At 32.0% G+C, this 18,886-nt stretch overlaps 1 protein-coding gene and 1 long non-coding RNA gene across 2 annotated transcripts; one reads left to right on the forward strand and one right to left on the reverse strand.

The window, feature by feature from the left end:
• Window positions 1-3,463: 3,463 nt before the first annotated feature.
• On the reverse strand, window positions 3,464-4,743 carry LOC146901031 (uncharacterized). Its single transcript, XR_015024225.1, has 2 exons — window positions 4,651-4,743; window positions 3,464-3,763 (listed from the first exon to the last, which is right to left on the reverse strand). It is a non-coding gene; the product is annotated as an uncharacterized LOC146901031 (long non-coding RNA).
• Window positions 4,744-6,961: 2,218 nt separating this feature from the next.
• On the forward strand, window positions 6,962-10,058 carry LOC146901032 (B3 domain-containing protein Os01g0234100-like). The gene is made up of 7 exons (XM_085739389.1): window positions 6,962-7,367; window positions 7,601-7,660; window positions 8,183-8,220; window positions 8,319-8,475; window positions 8,642-8,848; window positions 8,937-8,997; window positions 9,130-10,058. The coding sequence occupies exons 1-7, from the start codon at window positions 7,200-7,202 to the stop codon at window positions 9,879-9,881; spliced, it is 1,443 nt and encodes a 480-aa protein (XP_085595515.1). The 5' UTR covers window positions 6,962-7,199; the 3' UTR covers window positions 9,882-10,058.
• The last annotated feature ends 8,828 nt before the right edge of the window (window positions 10,059-18,886 follow it).

Here is an 18,886-nt window from a genome sequence, read left to right on the forward strand (position 1 = left end):
GACAGAAAGGAGTAGAAGCAGAAGAAACTCGTTAGCACAAGTCGGAGGGAGAAGAGAGAAACCGCACAGGAAGCATCAACTGTGCGATTTGGTGTGTTTTTTGAACTGAGTGGAGTCCTCTATTTATATAGAGATTCTGTAACTGTTTTAGCACAAATTGCGACAACATTTACTCTTAATGGATAAAGTTAAAATGAAGTTTATCCATTAATCAGTTCAACAACACTTGTGGATAGGATCAAAAGAAACAAATCCACAAAAGTGGAGGAAACAAACTATTAAATTTGAATGAAGGAAATATAAGAAATTAAATTCTTATTCTTATCACAACCACCATAAGCTAAATTTATGGGAAGTGATATTCTTGAATAAAAATAATAATTACTATTATTTTTATTATTATTAAGTATTTAAAATTAAATACCGCAATTTAAACACTACTAATGTGTGTGTTCTATTTTATGTGGGACTCCCACACTCTATTTTTTCAATTCACACAACATTAGATCAAAGTATGATTACTTGGTGTTTAATCTTCCAATTTATTTTCCAACATCACACTAATGTTCCAACAATATTTGATTTGTTGCATGTACTGTATAGAATCTATAATATTAATAAAAGAGAGATGTGTATACCCAAGAATGTTTAGACGAGATGACACAAGTCTCTTCTAGTTTAACCAACGTCTTGGTTTAAATTCAACTTTAGGCATACAGCAACATTAAAACCGTTAGGGAGAGTTTACCGCTCATTTGAGTTGAGGGAGTTTAGACCCAAAAAATGAGCGATGGGTATTTTTTGGTGTTGCCTACTTCAATATACCGAAATTACACTTATTTGGTTTTACTCTTATCTATACTTACCGTATATAATAATAGTGAATTTGGAGACTAAAAATCTATTTTCGTTGAACTTTTTTTGTGTCGCAATTTTTTTTCAAATTGATAATATAGACACTATAAAATATTGCTTCTACAGCTCAGAGAGTGGAGTGGAAGTCATCATTTCCCATGGAAAGATGAAAAGATTGAAACTCACTTACCAATATGATAAAAAGGTGAATAGATCCACCTCTGAAAATCTAGGCGATACAATCTTGCTTCGGGTTAGGTTGAAGCTTGAGTCCTAGTGATGCACTATTATTGGTAAACTATTCACAGGAAAAGGGAAGCACGGATTTCACATCTTTGCTAAAAAAAAATAAAATTATGGTTGCCTCGCTTGTACAAGGATAAAGGGTAATGTTGACACACTAAGCGAAGAGTGCCATGAAACGCATTCTCTGGAGAACCTTAACTGAAAGATAGAGAGGACATTTTTCTAGTGAAAGATTAAAATCAACAATAGAAAATCTATAGGGTAATCAAGAAACATAATGATATAGAGGTTCTCGGTTATGGATATTTACATGGAGTGACGATCTAATGTTAGGAATACAAATCGCTTAATCAGTTGAGAAAATTAAGGCGATAAGAATTAGGTAAGGAAGCTTCATAGTTGATTGAAGGTTAGGCGATGTTAAAGCAACCGAGCGAGGAAGTTGATTCTTTCTCAAGGTCACTAATCCAGTATGTGGGTTGTTAATGCTTCAGGACTTGGTCAAAACTTAGTGGAACTAGAAAATTACGAGAAACTCACATTCCTTGTTTGTAACACCACTAACCACATTGAGGAATGAGGGAAGAGACACAAACTCCATGGAGTTGCGCACTAAGGACCTTGTCAATGGACCACACCATGAAGAAGGAGATTGAACTTGGATGTGGGGCGCCACGATTCCATGAGCAAGGGAATCACGCATACTCCGCAAAATTAGCCGAGCAAAGGCTCATCATTGTAGGCCATGTCGTTTGGCTAATATTGCTATAAATACTAAGTTCATACATTGTAATTAACACATCCAATTAATCAAACAAGATATTTTTGCATTTTTATATCTTCGTACTGCCTTTATCTTTATTTTTTATGTATTTCTTAGTGTAGCTCAATAACTCAAAACAATAATACCTGACACTTTACTAGAGAAGTTGAGGAATCCAGATCTAAAGGATAAAGTTTCTCCCATAATGTCAATTGTTTAAGGAAGATGGAATCAAAGTTGATGAAACTCAGCTGGCCTTGGCTAATTTCACGTTTCCATCAACAATATTATATTAACAACTAAATTAACAAGATATCAATATATACATACATACATATATATATATAATTAAAATAAATTCTAAAAACTACCTGGTAATAATAATCTGATGAAAAACGTCAATAAAGGCAACATCTAAGCAGATGATAAAAACAAAAAAAAAAGCAGATGATAAAAACAGTGAGAAGAGTTGGAGATTAAAAAAACTTAGTAACAATGGTGGATTTGGATCCTCTCATGCCCGTTCTCTCATATTGTCCATCCCGCCTTAATCTCAGCAATTCACTAACTTTTTTCTCTCTTCGTTGTTGTTGTTGTTGTTGTTGTTGTTGTTGTTTTTATTATTATTATTATTATTATTATTATTATTATTATTATTATTATTATTATTATTATTATTATTATTATTACTACTATTATTATTATTATTATTATTATTAGGGTTAATTAAGTTTTTAGTCCCTATAAATATTCACAGTTTTGTTTTTAGTCCCTATAAAATAAAATCACACTTTTTAGTCCCTGTGACATTTTCCTTGAGCATTTTAGGGACCAAAAATGTTGATGGAAATTTTTGACAGGGACTAAAATGCTGATGGAAAAGTTTTATAGGGACTAAAAATGCTGATGGAAAATTTTATAGGGACTAAAAAGTGCGATTTTATTTTGTAGGGACTAAACACAAAATTTTGAATATTTATAGGGACCATTTACTTAATTAACCCTTATTATTATTATTATTATTATTATTATTATTATTATTATTATTATTATTATTTTGACACACCTTATTATTATTATTATTATTATTTCCTTCATGTATCAATCAATCGTGGAATTGGAAAATGAGAGATGGATGAAGCAAAAGGGCTGGAGAGGATCAACATCCAACAATGTTAGAGTAAAAAAAAATTGAATGAGAAATGAAGTAAAGAGTTTAATAATTTGAGCGAGGTTAAGAAAAAAAACACAATGCCTTATTTTATAGTCTTTTGCGTAAATTTCAAACAATTTATGAGGCATTAAGGACACGATTCCTCTAAAATCGCCATTGTTTTGTGTGCCAACAGCTATTTCCATCAACAATCATTTATATAGTGTTTTGAGAACACATTTCCTTAGAAATTTCACTTGATAAGTTTGTTGGTCGATAGTTCTTTAACATGTGGGCTATGTGTAACATCCCGATTTTCAAAACAAGAGTGCATTTTTTTTTCTTTTTAAAACAACTCAATGCCATGCATTAAAGGATTCATGATTGTCTTTAATTTAAAATCAGAGTAAGTAAAACATTTTGAAAGCATTACCAACAATAAAATCTGAATCAAATGTCACATTTTATAAAACAATATTAGGCAATGAGCTTTTACTATCAAATCATGCACTACGGAAGCATAAAATAATGTTCAAGTATTCATGTCTCATGGTAGTATCATTTACAGCGGTGCCCAAACAAAAGAAGTAAAATTACATAAACATAAGACACCACAAGAAAACATCTAAGCTGATCCTTAACTCTGAACTGGGATGACATGGTACAAGATCCCACCAATGGCATCAAGTCTGACTGCCAAACTGCTACACCTCCAAAGCCTTTGCTATTTCCGCAAAGCACACTCCCTATTTGGATATGGGGCAAAGCCCGATCCACGAATTAATGTAAAGGGTCACGATCTAATAACAACATAATTACAAAATACTGCAGGCATATATACTAGCATGGTAAATGGCATCAGCATAAACATTCATCACACAAAATATAATGATGCACAATTAGCCTAGCAAATGCAGGCTCTACATGTGTGATACAACCTCCACTGGCCTATCACATGCAAATGATTCCGGAATAATCCACTCTGCAGAGGGTAAGAAAATCATGATTCTCATAGATTTAAGGTGGGTTCCTTCACGGCAGTCCACACCCCGCGCGTCTGTGCGTCTCCACAGACTACCGCGTACTATAAGACCAGATTTAAGGTGGGTTCCTTCACGGCAGTCCACACCCCGCGCGTTCGTGCGTCTCCACGAACTACCGCGTCTTATAAGACTCAATCTCATAGATTTAAGGTGGGTTCCTTCACGGCAGTCCACACCCCGCGCGTTCGTGCGTCTCCACGAACTACCGCGTACTATAAGACCCGTGCGTCCAACGGACTAACACGTACCATGAAATGCATGAGCATATATTGTCCACTCAATATGTGCAAATGCAACTCTTATACATCATTCAACATATGTAGTATAAAAACATGCCTCAACTGGCAGTTCACATATTATCTTTCCATTCATATCAAACAACATTTCATGAATCAACATGCATTTCATATATTTATTCACAAATCATATGAAAGCAACGCACATCAACATATCATAATCAAGTTGATTGCAAACAAATCCCACACTGGGCAAACACATTCACTTAACATATCAGTTTCACAATACACACAATAGCACATACACCATCCAGACATTTAAGTAACTATGATGTTTAAGAAAGTGCCCCTTACCTGAGCAAAGCATTCCTTATAATGTACAGCTCTACAACTCGTAAGCATCTACCTCATGAACGTCTCTAAACCCTCGAGCTAAGTATCCTAACAGATACAATAACTTAGGTAAATATCGGCTCTAAAGCTTCGTACCCATTCTAGGTGAAATTCAACTCACTCGGAAATATGATCAACTTCAATAATTCCAAAAAGTTCAATAAAATATTTTCCAAAATAACTTTTGTCTCGAAATCCTTCAGAACACTCAATGACCATAAACTTGCCAAAAGTGAGTCTAGGAAACTCTTTTCCATAAGAAATTTTTATTTCAAATACCCAATTTATACAAATCATTTTGTTCTCAAGACAAATATCACAGTAGAGACACTTTTGAAATATCTCCAAAATACTTATCCGTTTTGAAACATCTTTTCAAAACCACTAAAAAAAAATAAGATAAAATGAATTTGACGAATTTTCGACTGAGTCTCCTTTGTGTTTACATCGCATACCAGAGCATCTGGCTCAGTCAACCTAACACAAATTCACAGACAAAATATTTTCACCACTCAACAGTTCAAACATAAAAATATTCGAACTCTGATAGTGTCAGCAGTCACTTCCAGCGTCAGCTCAGACACATTATTTTCAGAAAATCATAATAAATTCATTCGTCGTCGGAACGTTGCAAACCATAGGTCCATTTCGACCGTCTCGACGACGCGAATCCACTTCTAAACTCATTTTCACAATTTAACAGTTTTAAAATGACGAAAATACCCTTGCACGGTTCAGCCCTTTCGTCCAGACAACATCTTTCAAAAACTAATCGGTTGAATCAACTTGTTTTCTCGTCTAAAGCATATATATCAAATAAAATTTACATTTCAACACTTTTCCAAGAACACTAAAATTTTAAAATGAACGGATCGTAAATTTTCTTTCAGATCTATACTCATACGAACTTACCCAACAACATTAATACATAACATCATGCAAGAAAATCGAAACTCGACATCTTACACCCACAAATGCTCAAAACCGAGATTTAAAAGAGGAAAACAGGGAGGAATACCTGATCTATTGACTGTGAATCACGCGTGAGAAGATAGTAATCGTCAAGGGCTTCGTTTTGATATCTCGTTTGCGCGATTCGGACAAGGAACGAAGAAGTTACGGCCCCGGAACGGTGGAGGAAAGAAAAGTTGCGGAAATGAGAGAGAGAAGAGAGAGAAAGTCTTGATTTTTTTTGATAAAAAGTGGCATGAAGCTCTATTTATAGAGTTTTGGTTTTGGAAATAAACCAGACCCGGTTCTCGCGGTTCAAGGTACACGTAACTGACAAAGTTCTATCCTAACTCTGATGAACTTCTAATCAGTCTCAAACATCTTACAATTGTCTCCTTACTCAAAAACCACTATTCATTCTCTAATATTTTCTTTTCGAAATTTTTTTCTCAACCAGCAGATATGATGTTGCTAAATTCCCAAAACGAATAGTAAATTCCCTAGATGAATATAATGACTCTCAAGGTCCATTAATATTTCATTTGCAGGCGAATTCATATTTGATTCTACCCAAATCCCCAAACTCGCAAAAATGCTCAACAAGATTAAGAAAACACATACTCATGCATTCCCCTTAACTCAAGTCACAAAAACATAATCATTCTTAACAAACATCATGAAAATCATACTCAATCACCCAGAATAGAAAAACAATATATGTGAGTCATTCCTAGATCTCACATAACTAACTTTCTCTTCAAGTTTCCATTCAAAATAATAGTTTTGGAATTAAAATAATTTTTCGACAAAATGTCATTTATTAACAAAGAAAACATCAAAACAAAATACAAAGCCCTAAATTTAGTCGCAACTAAATTATGGGTCTTACACTATGGGACACATTTCCTCAGACTGCCCACAAAATGCTTTTTGTTTTTGCGAGAACTGGAGTTTTCCTTAAAAAATTTGGTCAGAATGCAATTTTTTTTTGTGGTAGATATATGTTAAATAAATGATTAATAACAAACAATTAATAAAGTAATCAAAGTTGTTAAAGACAGAACCCCAGATTTATATTACAAAAATATTCTTCTATATTTATTTTTTAAATAAATTGTTTCAATAACATTTATGTTCATATTTTTACTCCAAAATTTTTTTTCCCTACTAACATTTTATTGTACTAAAATAACATTTTTCTTAATGAATTGGTATTGCCACATATTTCGTACATTGTTGTTCTCATGTTTACCTACTTGTACCACGTAATCCATTCCATTCTAAATTCCAAACTTTTATTTGTTATCGTCAATATGATTTAGTAACAGAAAGACACAACACCAAAGCTGGAAAATCTCAAATGTTAAACGCAAATTTTGGTTTTTTCTCTACATATGACACATCACCATCCATCATGTAAATCATCTCTCCTTTTTTATCAAAACCAACACCACCCCGGTCACAACCCATCCAATGGCCTTTTGCATCATAGATTCATCATGATTTTTTAGGAGAAATTGTGTTTCTGGTTGCGGAGAATGTAATCCAATTGTTAATTAATGTCGAAAATGGTGGCGGTTGATGAAAAGAAGAGGGATCGAATGGTGAAAAAAGATGTGATGGAATTTCCACGAAATGATGATCATGGAGTGACTGTTGCATTTTATGGGAGAGAGGTGTATGAGGGTGTTCCTATGACACATTTCTCTCCAAAGTCTCCTTTAAATGTTGTTTTCTATCTTCTCTATTTACATATCCTCATTTTTTCACAAAGTGTAAAAGTTTGTTATTTTATTTTTCTTTGTTGTGTGTTTTACATAATAAAGAAAAATGTGTTTGATGGGTTTATATATTGAATTTTTATTGATAATGTTTCTGGCTTTAGATTCCTATAGGTTTGGCTTCTTTTTGGATTATGAGTTAATAATGATGAGTTATAGCTATGTTGTATTATTTGCAGTATAAACAGAACAAGGCGGTGGAAAATAAATACAAGCTTTTGAATAGTCCAACAAAACAAGTAAGATTTTGAAGGGTTTTCTTTTGCAATCTAGATGTTTGATCTTGAATTGAGTGTTCTCAATCCAGATTGTGAATAACGGAGGCTTGTTTAAATCTCAATAGGTTACTCGGCTACAATACTATTAAAATTACTATTTGACAATAATTTATACTAAACAATGTATCACAGAGGAATAGCAATTTGTTCAAATATCGACTTTATAGCTCTATAAGACTATTATAGCCGATAGTTGACAACACTGGTTGAATTTTTAGTAGCCCACCCCCATCCATTTTACATTTTTTTACATGTATTGAAACATTGGTTCTAATATTGAAAACATTTTGGTCCACATAATTTTAACCTTCTATGAAACACCCTTTCATCTAATTGTTTGGTTGTGTTATACTTTTCTTTCTTTTTGAAATTACCACCTTGTAGTGCTTTACAAGCTTAAGCCCATTAATTGAATGTTAAATTCTATATAAATTAAATCAAAGTCAAAATGGATAATGAATCTAACATATGCATTTTCTACAGGCAACCCTAGATGAGACACAATCACAAAAGTTTGCAAGGTTGGTAAAACATCAAGTATAATCGATTAAATAATCCAACTTATTTTTAAAGTAAGTAATCATTTATGATAAATTTAAGACATTTTGTTTGATTGCAGTTCAACTAAAGGGGTAACAGATGGAACATATTCTCGTGGCGAGGCGATATCATCTGCTGTGATTCACGCCGAAGGACTTCGATCACATTTGGAACCAGAATTCCCTAGTTTTGTGAAGTCCTTGCTCAGATCACATGTAGCTAGTTGTTTTTGGATGGTAAACATTACAACAAAATTTTAGTTAATGTAACCTCTAAATTTGAATATAACTAATATATAAGAATACTATTTTCCTAATAAAATGACAATTAAAATGAAGCAACTGTATTAGGATTAGATAAACCAAATAACATCGCCATGTCTTGTGATTTCTTTTTGTATAGGGGTTGCCTGTGTCGTTTTGTAAAAGACATTTACCTGATAAGGATACAACTATCACATTAGAAGATGAATATGGTAAAGAATACAAAACAAAATACATTGCATGTAAGACAGGATTGAGTGCTGGTTGGAGACAGTTTTCTGCTGTGCATAAATTGCTAGAAGGTGATGTGGTGGTATTCCAACTAATTGAACCCACCAAATTTAAGGTAATAGTTTTTATTTTTATTTATATTTTATTTAATTGTTCTTTTATTAGTTTTAATTTTGGTTCTTTACTCATATCTTTTTTCTTAGGTTTATATAATAAGAGCGGAACTAGAGAATCAAGAGAGTTGCGCCAAACAAAAAGTGGGAGGCAAGACTTGCTTCTCCATACTTTTAATTTGTTGTATTATTGTCTATCATGAAATCATCAAGGATTTATACAATCTTATTATATATAGAATAATACTTTAACATTACTTACTTTTCTCCTTCATGTTTTCAGGAAGAAACAACATAGAACCTGATGTTGTAGCATGTAATAGCTCAAAAAGAAAAAGCGTTAAACCTGTTCCACAAGACATCCAAAAGAAAAAGAAAATGATTGTATCAAACATGGAGACTAAGCCTAAACAATATACAGAGCAATCTGAAATTGATAGCGACGAAGCTTTGTCAGAAATATTCGAGGGATTTAAAATGCCTGAATTTAAAGAGTTGAAAGGTTTTGAAAATTTCAGAATCATAATTGATGGAAGGCCAATCGAAGAAGAACTCTCTACAGAAGTTCGAAATAAGTACTACAAACTATGTTATAGTCAGCAAGTTTTTCTTCATGACAATCTCATGAAAGGCTTGCATTATAAGCTGATTGCTGGAATTATATCTGAAATTGTTAATATTGCTGATGCAATAAAAGTCAGTGTGATATCTACACCGCGTGTTGAATTTTCTAATTGGGATAAAACATTGCTAGCTTTTGAACATTTGGGCATGAATGTTGAATTTTTAAGGGTTCGGTTGCGCAGGCTTGTTAGCATAGCTTATGAAACTGGCGATGCCTCAGAGATTAGAAGATATATGGCCTATAGAAATGAACAACACAGTCGAGTAGAGGATGAAATAAAGAACATGGAAACAAAGCTTGAAGAATTGAAGGAAGCTTGTAGCGGCTTTACTAATTATCTCGAGAGTTTAAAGTCTAAAGCTGAAAAGCATGAACAAAAGTTTCAGAAAGAAGTTGCTACTAATTGGTGAAACATTGTTATGTGTAAAAATATATTGGTTTTTGTGGTGTGGTTAAACATAATATATGCATTTTTTTCAACTTAAAATTAGGAAGGGGAAAGTGTTTCAACTGAAATATCTGCATCTACATGTATATTTTCGTGGAATGATATCAATGACAATTAGAACAACCTTTGAATTTTGTAATAGTTGCTGAAGCGTATATAGTATATACACTCGGGTTTATAGTTCTATCAAAGACAATTAGTATTTTGATCGTGTTTGGATGAACACACTAATTAGGCTCTTATAGCATGAGCGTTTATCGAATAAGTACTCAAGGATAAACTGTTTCTATAAAAAAGATAATATAAAGTCAAAGAGATAATCATATAATTATAAGTTGTTTTCTTAAGTTATTATATAAAACTTGTGAAAATAAGCTGAAATAAACTTATGAACACGTATAAGTACTTATGTGAGTAAATTATCAAATAAGTCAATCTAAACATATTCTTGTTCATGAACTTTTCTCATAGGTAAACATGATACCAAAGATTTGGATCTAGACATAGATCTTTCAAAAAAAACAAATTGGTACGAAGATCTTTCAAAATTTATTATGTGTATTACAGAAAATCAAAAACATATTTTATAAAAATAAATTACTATAAGATAAGGCAAACGTTTCTCATTATAATACACTTTGGTAGCCATTGATTGTTTTTTTAATTCTTATTACACCCCATTAACTTTCGATTACACCTCAATTTCACTAAAATACCCTTCAACTCTTTTTTAAATTTTCAGCTAATATCCTGTACTATTTCTTCATCCCCTTTATCTTCTTCTGACTGTCTATTCGTCTAATTTTTTTCTCTTCCTTTATTTTCCAGATCTATAACCCGTTTTGTTGTGCCCAAAATTGAGAGGAGAACGTTTTAAAAAAAGGAACAAAGGAACATCTTGTAAAACGGTTTCCACATTTGAATTGGTGTTTATGTAATGGCTTGCGTGAGTTGAATTGCTAAATCCCATAGAAGGCATATGTTAATTGAATTGAAATATTGATTGTAAATTAAAGCATAATTTCCTTCGATTTTCAAAATAACATACACATCAAACTAAATTAACGTGAGCTTATGTGAATTGAAATCACGTGCACGTACATCAAAAAATTAGAAGGATGAAAAACATAAGGGATGTGTAAAGTTAATAAGAAACTAAGGGCTATTTTGATATTATAATAAAACATTAATTTTGGGTGTAACAAGATATTTTATGGGTGTAACTAGAAAATCATTTGATTGTTTTGCTATTTTATATAAACATTTATAAGATCCAAGCATATTTCAAAACACAATTACTCTATCAAATAAAAAATACATCTGGTTTGATTTTATTTTTTTTGCCTGACCAATTTCATTCAAGTGCAAATAATGACAATTATACAATAAACAGTCAAATCCTAATTCTCAAAAGGATTAATTCAAATCAGAGAATATGAAAAGAGTCAAATTAACTTAGAATAATTAAAGGAACATTGTAACATAAATTCACCATTGAATCATTGATTAATCCGAACCTGCTGAAGTAGAAAAAATATTATCCCTCTTTGTCATTATATTCTATCATGCATTTCTTCCTATCTACTCTCCCATGTTTCTCTCCCTCTCTCAGTCCCCCCTCTCTCTCTCTCCTATCTCTCCACTCATGTTTCACTCTCCCATTCTCTCTGCTCCCTCATGCCTCTCTATTTCTCCTTTATCCTCTCTCTAACCCCCTTTTCTCTATTTCTCTCTCTTCTCCATCCATCTCTCATTTCACACACTCTCTCTCCCCTTCTTATCGTTGATGTCTTTATCATTCTCTACTATCGCATGTGTCTATCCCTCCTCTCTCTCTCTCTCTCTCTCTCTCTCTCCCCTATCTCTCCCACTTACCTTTATCATGTCTCCCTACATCTCTCATTACTCTCTCCCCCTTTCTTTTATAAGTTGCAATACATAATTATTTGTCTTGTGCATCAACCGTCAAACACAATGGAGAAGTTTTTTTTTGTACTACTTTGTTTGGTACTTATTGTTTTGTGAAAAAAAAACACATCTTATATCATAATGGATTGGTTGACAAAGCTAATGATTACATTTGAATGAGTTCAAGAAAGTAAAATGAGCACAAAATAACAAAGATAACAACTCTAATAAATTTTGTGCTTGTATAATAATCACCCATATCTAAAATTCCTCTAAAAAGATCTTTATCACGTTTCAAGAAATTCACCCCGTCAAAGCTTTTTTTTTTTTGTCTTTGGATCTTCAAGACCCTTTTGACAATCTTTTAAAAAAGCATCAGTTCTAACTAATAGATTAGTGACAAATATTTTTTTGTCTATCAACCGTCAAACACAACGTCGTAGAATTTTTTTCTTCTACTGCTTTGTGTAGTATTTACTGTTTTGCAAATCAAATACTCCTTATATCATAATGGCTTGTTTAACAAAGCTAACGATTGCACTTGAATGAGTTCAAGGAAGTAAAATGAGCACAAAATAACAAGAGAACAAATCTAACAAATTTCTTGCTCGTACAATAATCACCCAAACCTAAAATTCTTCTAAAAAGATTTTATTTTCTTTCAAGAAATTCATCCCTTCAAAAACTTATTTTTCCTTTCTCTTTGAATCCCTAAGAACCTTTTGCCAATCTTTAAAAAAAACACTAATTTTAACAAGATAATTAGTGACAAATTTTTCCCGTGTTTAATTTGTATATAGTTAGTTATTTTGGTGAGAGAGAAAAAATGATAAAGGGCGAGAAGCTAAATAATTATTTCATCGAAACATAATTATACATGTATATCAAATCAAATATCATTTTGCAAGCTGAATAACATCGACATGTATAATATATAATATATACCATACTGTAAATTAATATTATAAAGTAACAATAATCTGTCCTTACAATTGTCCTTTATTTTTTTTAGGGTTAAAATATGTTTACCCCTCTGTAGTATGATCAACTTTTGGTTTATCCCCATTAAAAAAAGAACTTTGGATTCCAACCCTATAATTTGAAGATTCTTTGAAAACAAACTTTGATGTTATCTGACTGGATAAAAACCCTGATGTGACACGCTGACTGTGTAAATAATTATGTTTTTAATTTTTTTCTTTCCATGTGTATAAATGAGTGTATATTTCATTATTTATTAAAATAAAACATAAAGAAAAATAAATAATGAAAAGAACAACTGCATAGGATTTCATCATCTCTTTCTCCTCATGACAAACTTTTTTAGAAAAGTTTTCCATAAAACTCAAACCCATCTCCCCTCTCTCCTTAAACCCTATTCTTCTACAAAAAAATTAAGGTTAAATTGCTATTTTCCTCCTTTAATTATTTTTTTGGTATCACTTTGGTCCCATAATTAATAAAAAGTTCATTTGAGTCATTTAATTTCATCTCCGTTATACTTTTTGGTTCCTTCCGTCAAGGGGTTAACCCCAAATGTCATAGATGGACTAGCATTATATATGGTCCACCGTAAACCTCATTAACTTTTTAATCTTAATCGTTTAATCTATTTATTAAAACATGAGTCTTGTTAACCGGTGCCCCCAGGGCACTAGTTAAGGCGCTAAAAGTAGAAAGAAAAGTCAAAGTTTGTATTAGAAAGAACATATTTTTAACTTAAAAAAAAGTATAATACACAATTTTCAAGACAATATTCCTTTTGTAATTCCTTAACAAGTGCCCCGGAGGCACTTTTTTTTTGACAAAAGTGCCCCGGAGGCACTTGTTAACATTTCACTTAAAACATAAACCATTGGATTTTGAAGATTTATGGTAAGTAATAGGCTAAACTACAGTTTTGACCCCCTATGTTTGCCAATGTTGCGATTTTGACCCCCTGATAAAAAAAATGAAAAATTTGACCCCTAAGATTTAGCCCCTTTTACAATAGTGACTTTTTAGCCAATTTTGACCGGGTCAACGCTTATTTGTACGCCACATGTGTAATTATTTATTTTTAAAAAAGAAAGATAAATAATTGTGACCTCTAATACTGTTTCCAATTTGCATGAACAGGGTAAATTAAAATAATTGTGCACCATATCCAACAAGAACGAAACGTCGCGAATCTCTTATAAATCTCGTGTGTATAAATATATATTTCATTTAATTCAGGAAATAAAAATCCAGCATGAAGTTGAAACCCAAAATAGATTTGTCCAGATCTAATGCCATCACTCTCTAGATCTGCTCAGACATGATGGTGGTGGTGATAAGGTTGATGATGATGAAATTGAGAGTGGAGGATCTGTCTTTGGTGGTGGTGTGGTGATAAGGTCGATGTTGATGATGTTGTTGGTAGTGGTGATAAGGTTGATGAGATCAAGTAAGCAAAGGAAGATATGTGAGTGTTGTTGGGGAGATTTTGATGTTACAAAACACACATCAATCACGTGTCCCTTCAATTTATTTTTGTTTTTTTTATATTTTTTAATTCCTCTATTTAACATATGACATTTTTCTCTTTTAAAAATAAATAATTACACATGTGGCGTACAAATAAGCGTTGACTCGGTCAAAATTGGCCAAAAGGTCACTATTGCAAAGGGGCTAAATCTTAGGGGTCAAATTTTTCATATTTTTAGTAGGGGGTCAAAATCGCAACATTGGCAAACATAGGGGTCCAAAACTGTAGTTTATCCTAAGTAATAGTACACGTTACCACCTGATTTTTTTTCTTCCTTTCTTCACATTCTTCTCTCCTCACCTTCATCATCTTAATCAATATTCATAAAAAATACTCAAAAAATAATCATAACCCACAAAAAGTGATTAGTGAGCAAAAAGGGCTTGCAACTGCAGAACACACCACCAGCAACAACAAGAACCCTCAAACCCAGAAAAATAAAATCCTTAAACCCACCAGTAATTCAAGTAACGAAGAAGAAAATTAGCTTCTTCCATCACCACAAGCCTCAGCTTGTTTCACAATAGCTTCAAAATTCAACAAAGGTCCAAACTCTTCATCACTTCCTTCACCTTATCCTACATCATCGTCGTTTCCTCCCTCTGTTGCCATTGTCTCCACCGTCATCATTATCTCCGTCGGCGTTTCCGCGCGATTGAAGGGTGATCGGATTTGGGGAGAAAGAGGGTTTTGATTGATAAAATGATGAGTTTAGTAAAAAGATTTATTGTTCTTGAGAGTGATGGAACAAAATGTGTTGAAAGAAGGAATAATGTTGTATTTGTTCAGACAAGGGTTTACACTGCATTAGCTGGGAAATCTGCTCATCGAGATTTCCATGGGAATTCGAATTCATGTCCAACTTCTCCAATCAATAAACCAGTTTTAGAATTGATTGAAACCCTAGATCTAACTTTGAAAAGGCCTTTTTGTGTTTTTGATTATTGTTACTTGTGTTTGTTGAAGAAACCAAAATGGGTTAGAGAGAGAGAGATAGAGAGAAAGAGAGAGGTGATGAAGAAAATAAAGCTTTGGAGGGTTCAATAGGCTCGTTTTGTTAGATAAATACTCCTTCAATTATTGATTTTTTTTATTTTGTTCTGAAATTGATTTTTTTATTGATTTATTGTATTTTTTTGGGTTGTTGTTCTTATTGTTTGTTTTTAGGTTGTTGTTGGATTTTTTATGTTGGTGGTGGTGTTGTTCTTCCTATTTTCCAGAAATGGATGAAGGAAATGAATGATTCAGGTGAAGAAGATGAAGGAAATGAATTAAGTTTTCAGTCAATGCCAAAATGACATGTGTCCATAAGTTAACCGTTTTTTAACAAACCTAACGGAAGGGGCCATAAAGTGTAACATAGATAAAATTAAAGGACTGAAACAGACTTTTTATTACTTATCAGACCAAAGTTATACTAAAAAAACTTAAGGGACAAAAATAGTAAATAATTCAATTATTTCATTGTTCCCCTAATCTTCTTATCTTTTTTTCATCTCTGAATCATTCTTCATTATCTCTCCAATGTTCCCTCTCTCTGTACTTTTTCTCTCTTCATCTCTCTTCCTTAGCTTTAGCACCTTCTTCACCCACATACTTCCTCCTTTGTCAATGTGTCTTCTTCACACACAAAGATCCAAGACAATTTTTGCCATCTTTCAATTAAAGATCTATTTTTTTTAATCATATTTTTGTGTTTCAATTTTGGTTTCAAAATGTTATTTTGGACACCCAATTTGATTATGAAATCAAAATTTTAATATTTTTGCTGCGGGTCGTATCTTTCATGGATGTTATCATGTTTTTGACTTTATTGTTAATTTTTTATTCACAAAGTGAAAATGTGAGTGAAAAAGAGGAGAATCATCCTTGTTTTGAAAACCCCTACTCACCCTTTCACTTACCTGTTTGTAACCCTTGTTGTCTTTGAAAACCTATAAATGAGAAGAAAAAAAACCCAGAAATGTGAATTAGAACATGATTCAAAACCAATATCATATTGTTACTGTTCATACCTAGAAAAATGAAGCAGTTCGTGTCAAAGGAACAAAGGCACTAGTGAACATCAATGTTCACTAGTGCAATGTTCAATGATCTCGTGTTGCCCTGTTGTGGAGGGAAATCATGTAAGACGAAGGCATGTTGACGTATCTGAGAGGAGAGAAACATGCAGATAAGGGAGATTCTAAAGGATGTTAGATGAAGATGAGGAAGAGTGTTAGAAAAAATGAATTGGATTATATTTAATTATTAAAAAAAAAGCTTAAATACACTTTTAATCCCCCTATTTTAACTTAATTAGAATTTTAATCCCCTTCTTTTCAAAACTACTACTTTCTCGTGTTTTACATTTTTGGGTTTTTTTTATCCTACACCAATTTTAGTGATTTGTCATTGTCATTATGATATGGCGGTGACGTGGCAGTGTGTGTTAGCTAATTAAGTTTCCATGTCATTAACAAAAATAAATAATCACATACAAAATGTAAAAACTAATTGATTAATAATTAAAAAAACAAAAATTGAATTAAATTATAATAAGAAAATGAATGAGGTTTGATAACACGAACCCTAATTTCTAAAATCCTTAATTTCTTCAATCTCCGTCAACATTTCCTTTCTTATTTTTGTTTGTGTCGAACGAGAATGAAAGCAACTTCACTTATTCGTTGCATAACCATTCCATTATATTGCGATTTGTGATGGATATTATAGGGAAGATTAAGCATCTTACATGGTTGGAAGGTATCAATTAGTGGAACTTGTTTTGGTCGCAGCGAAGACAACAATGTGGGGTTTATGATTTATGCAGTTCGTTTGGAAGCTGCACTGAGAACTCAACAATATTGGAATTGTTTGAGTGGTTATGAGTCAAAGGCACAATCTGATTGGGATTTGGAGGATCACTCAGGTGGGTGTACGAGAAAAACAATGTTACAATGTGAGAGTTCTGATCGCTCTAATGGGGTAAATGATAAGTTCTGCACGATTCCCAACATGAGCAACGAAAAGTAGATGGAGATTAAAGAATTTAGGGATTTTAGAAATTAGGTTCCATGTTATCAAACCTGATTCATGTTCTTATTATAATTTAAATTCAATTTTTGATTTTTTAATTATTAGTCATTTAATTTTTACATTTTGTATGTAGTTAATTATTTATGTTAATGACATGGAAACTTAATTAGCCAACACACTTCCACGTCACCACCATGTCATTATTGACAATGACAAATCACTAAAATTGGTGGGGATAAAAAAACTCAAAAAAGGTAAAATAGGAGGCTAAAATAGTGGTCTTGAAAATAGAAGATTAAAATTTTGATTAAATTAAAACAGGGGGATCAAAAGTGCATTTAAACCAAAAAAAATTGACCTAAATATGCCACATGTACTAAAAAATATTTTTTTAAAAAAATTAATTACACATTGAGCATGCTACATCACAATTTTGCACAGTCACATGCTTCGAGGGTCCAAAACCAAAGACTCTTCATATTATAAGGTTGGAATCCAAAGTTTTTTTTTATAGGGGGTAAACCAAAAGTCGCTCATATTACATGGCGGTAAACAATATTAACTCTTTTTTTTATGATCCAAAAAAAAAAAACTCTTTTACTTTTTGTTATTTTGATCTTTTTGATCAATTTGCATATAAATGTTCAAACTTTAAATCTATGGTCTTATATCAATGTAAGATCTTAGTCTTCAAATCTATGGTTCTAGGTCCATGTTTGCATATGAAAATGAGATTGAAAGTTGTAAATCCATATGAAAACATACCAAAATGATTTGAAAAAAAGATAAATGACCAGAGTTAAGGGACTATGAAATAATTTCACCTATTTATAATATTTTGTAAACAAATTATATTGTATAAAATAGTAAAAAAATATTTTTGTCTTAAACTGACGAGCATTATTAAAAAAGTTAAATCAACAAATAAAATCACAAAAGTTTTGGTTTTTAGTATCAAATCAAACCCAAAGGGTCATGCAATTATAACGTTTCCTACCTTTAGTCTCTGTAATTTATTTGTTTAGATATAATCTCTGCAAATTAGAAAACAAATGTTTTAATTTTTGATATTTTCTGTGATCTGATAAAATCATGTCATGTGGCCCAATAAATTGACGTCAGAGATTAAACACAACATTTTTTGAATTTACATGGATCAGATTAAAAAAAAAATCTTACATGGACTAATTCAAAAACTTGCTAGGTGTATTTACATTATTTTTTTAAACGCTAACTCTAATTAATACTACTAACTTATCGTAAAATATGAAAGGTGAAATTAAATACACAGTTTTTTTAGAGAAAATTAAATACATATTTAAATAAAAATAAAATTTAGTAATATTATCGAAAAAATAGACATATTAACTACATACCAGTTTTTCTTAATATATTTTGAAGGTGAGAAAAACACAAGAAGGGGGGTTGAATTGTGTTTTGAAAAATTCTTCGTTTCTCCTAAAAACTGAACACACTGGTCAGAAGCTAAGTGATACAACTTCTGAAGTGATAAACAGAATCTGAACGCAGCA

Source organism: Medicago sativa, chromosome 8 (genome assembly GCF_051527215.1).
Source record: "Medicago sativa cultivar Bolivia chromosome 8, Bolivia_mono, whole genome shotgun sequence".
Classification (NCBI taxonomy): Eukaryota; Viridiplantae; Streptophyta; class Magnoliopsida; order Fabales; family Fabaceae; genus Medicago; species Medicago sativa.

Coding starts and splice junctions, on each gene's coding strand:
- LOC146901032 (XM_085739389.1), top strand. CDS start 7,200: ATGTCGAAAATGGTGGCGGTTGATGAAAAGAAGAGGGATCGAATGGTG. Junction 7,368..7,600: donor CTCCAAAGTCTCCTTTAAAT/GTTGTTTTCTAT, acceptor TATTATTTGCAG/TATAAACAGAACAAGGCGGT. Junction 7,661..8,182: donor TGAATAGTCCAACAAAACAA/GTAAGATTTTGA, acceptor CATTTTCTACAG/GCAACCCTAGATGAGACACA.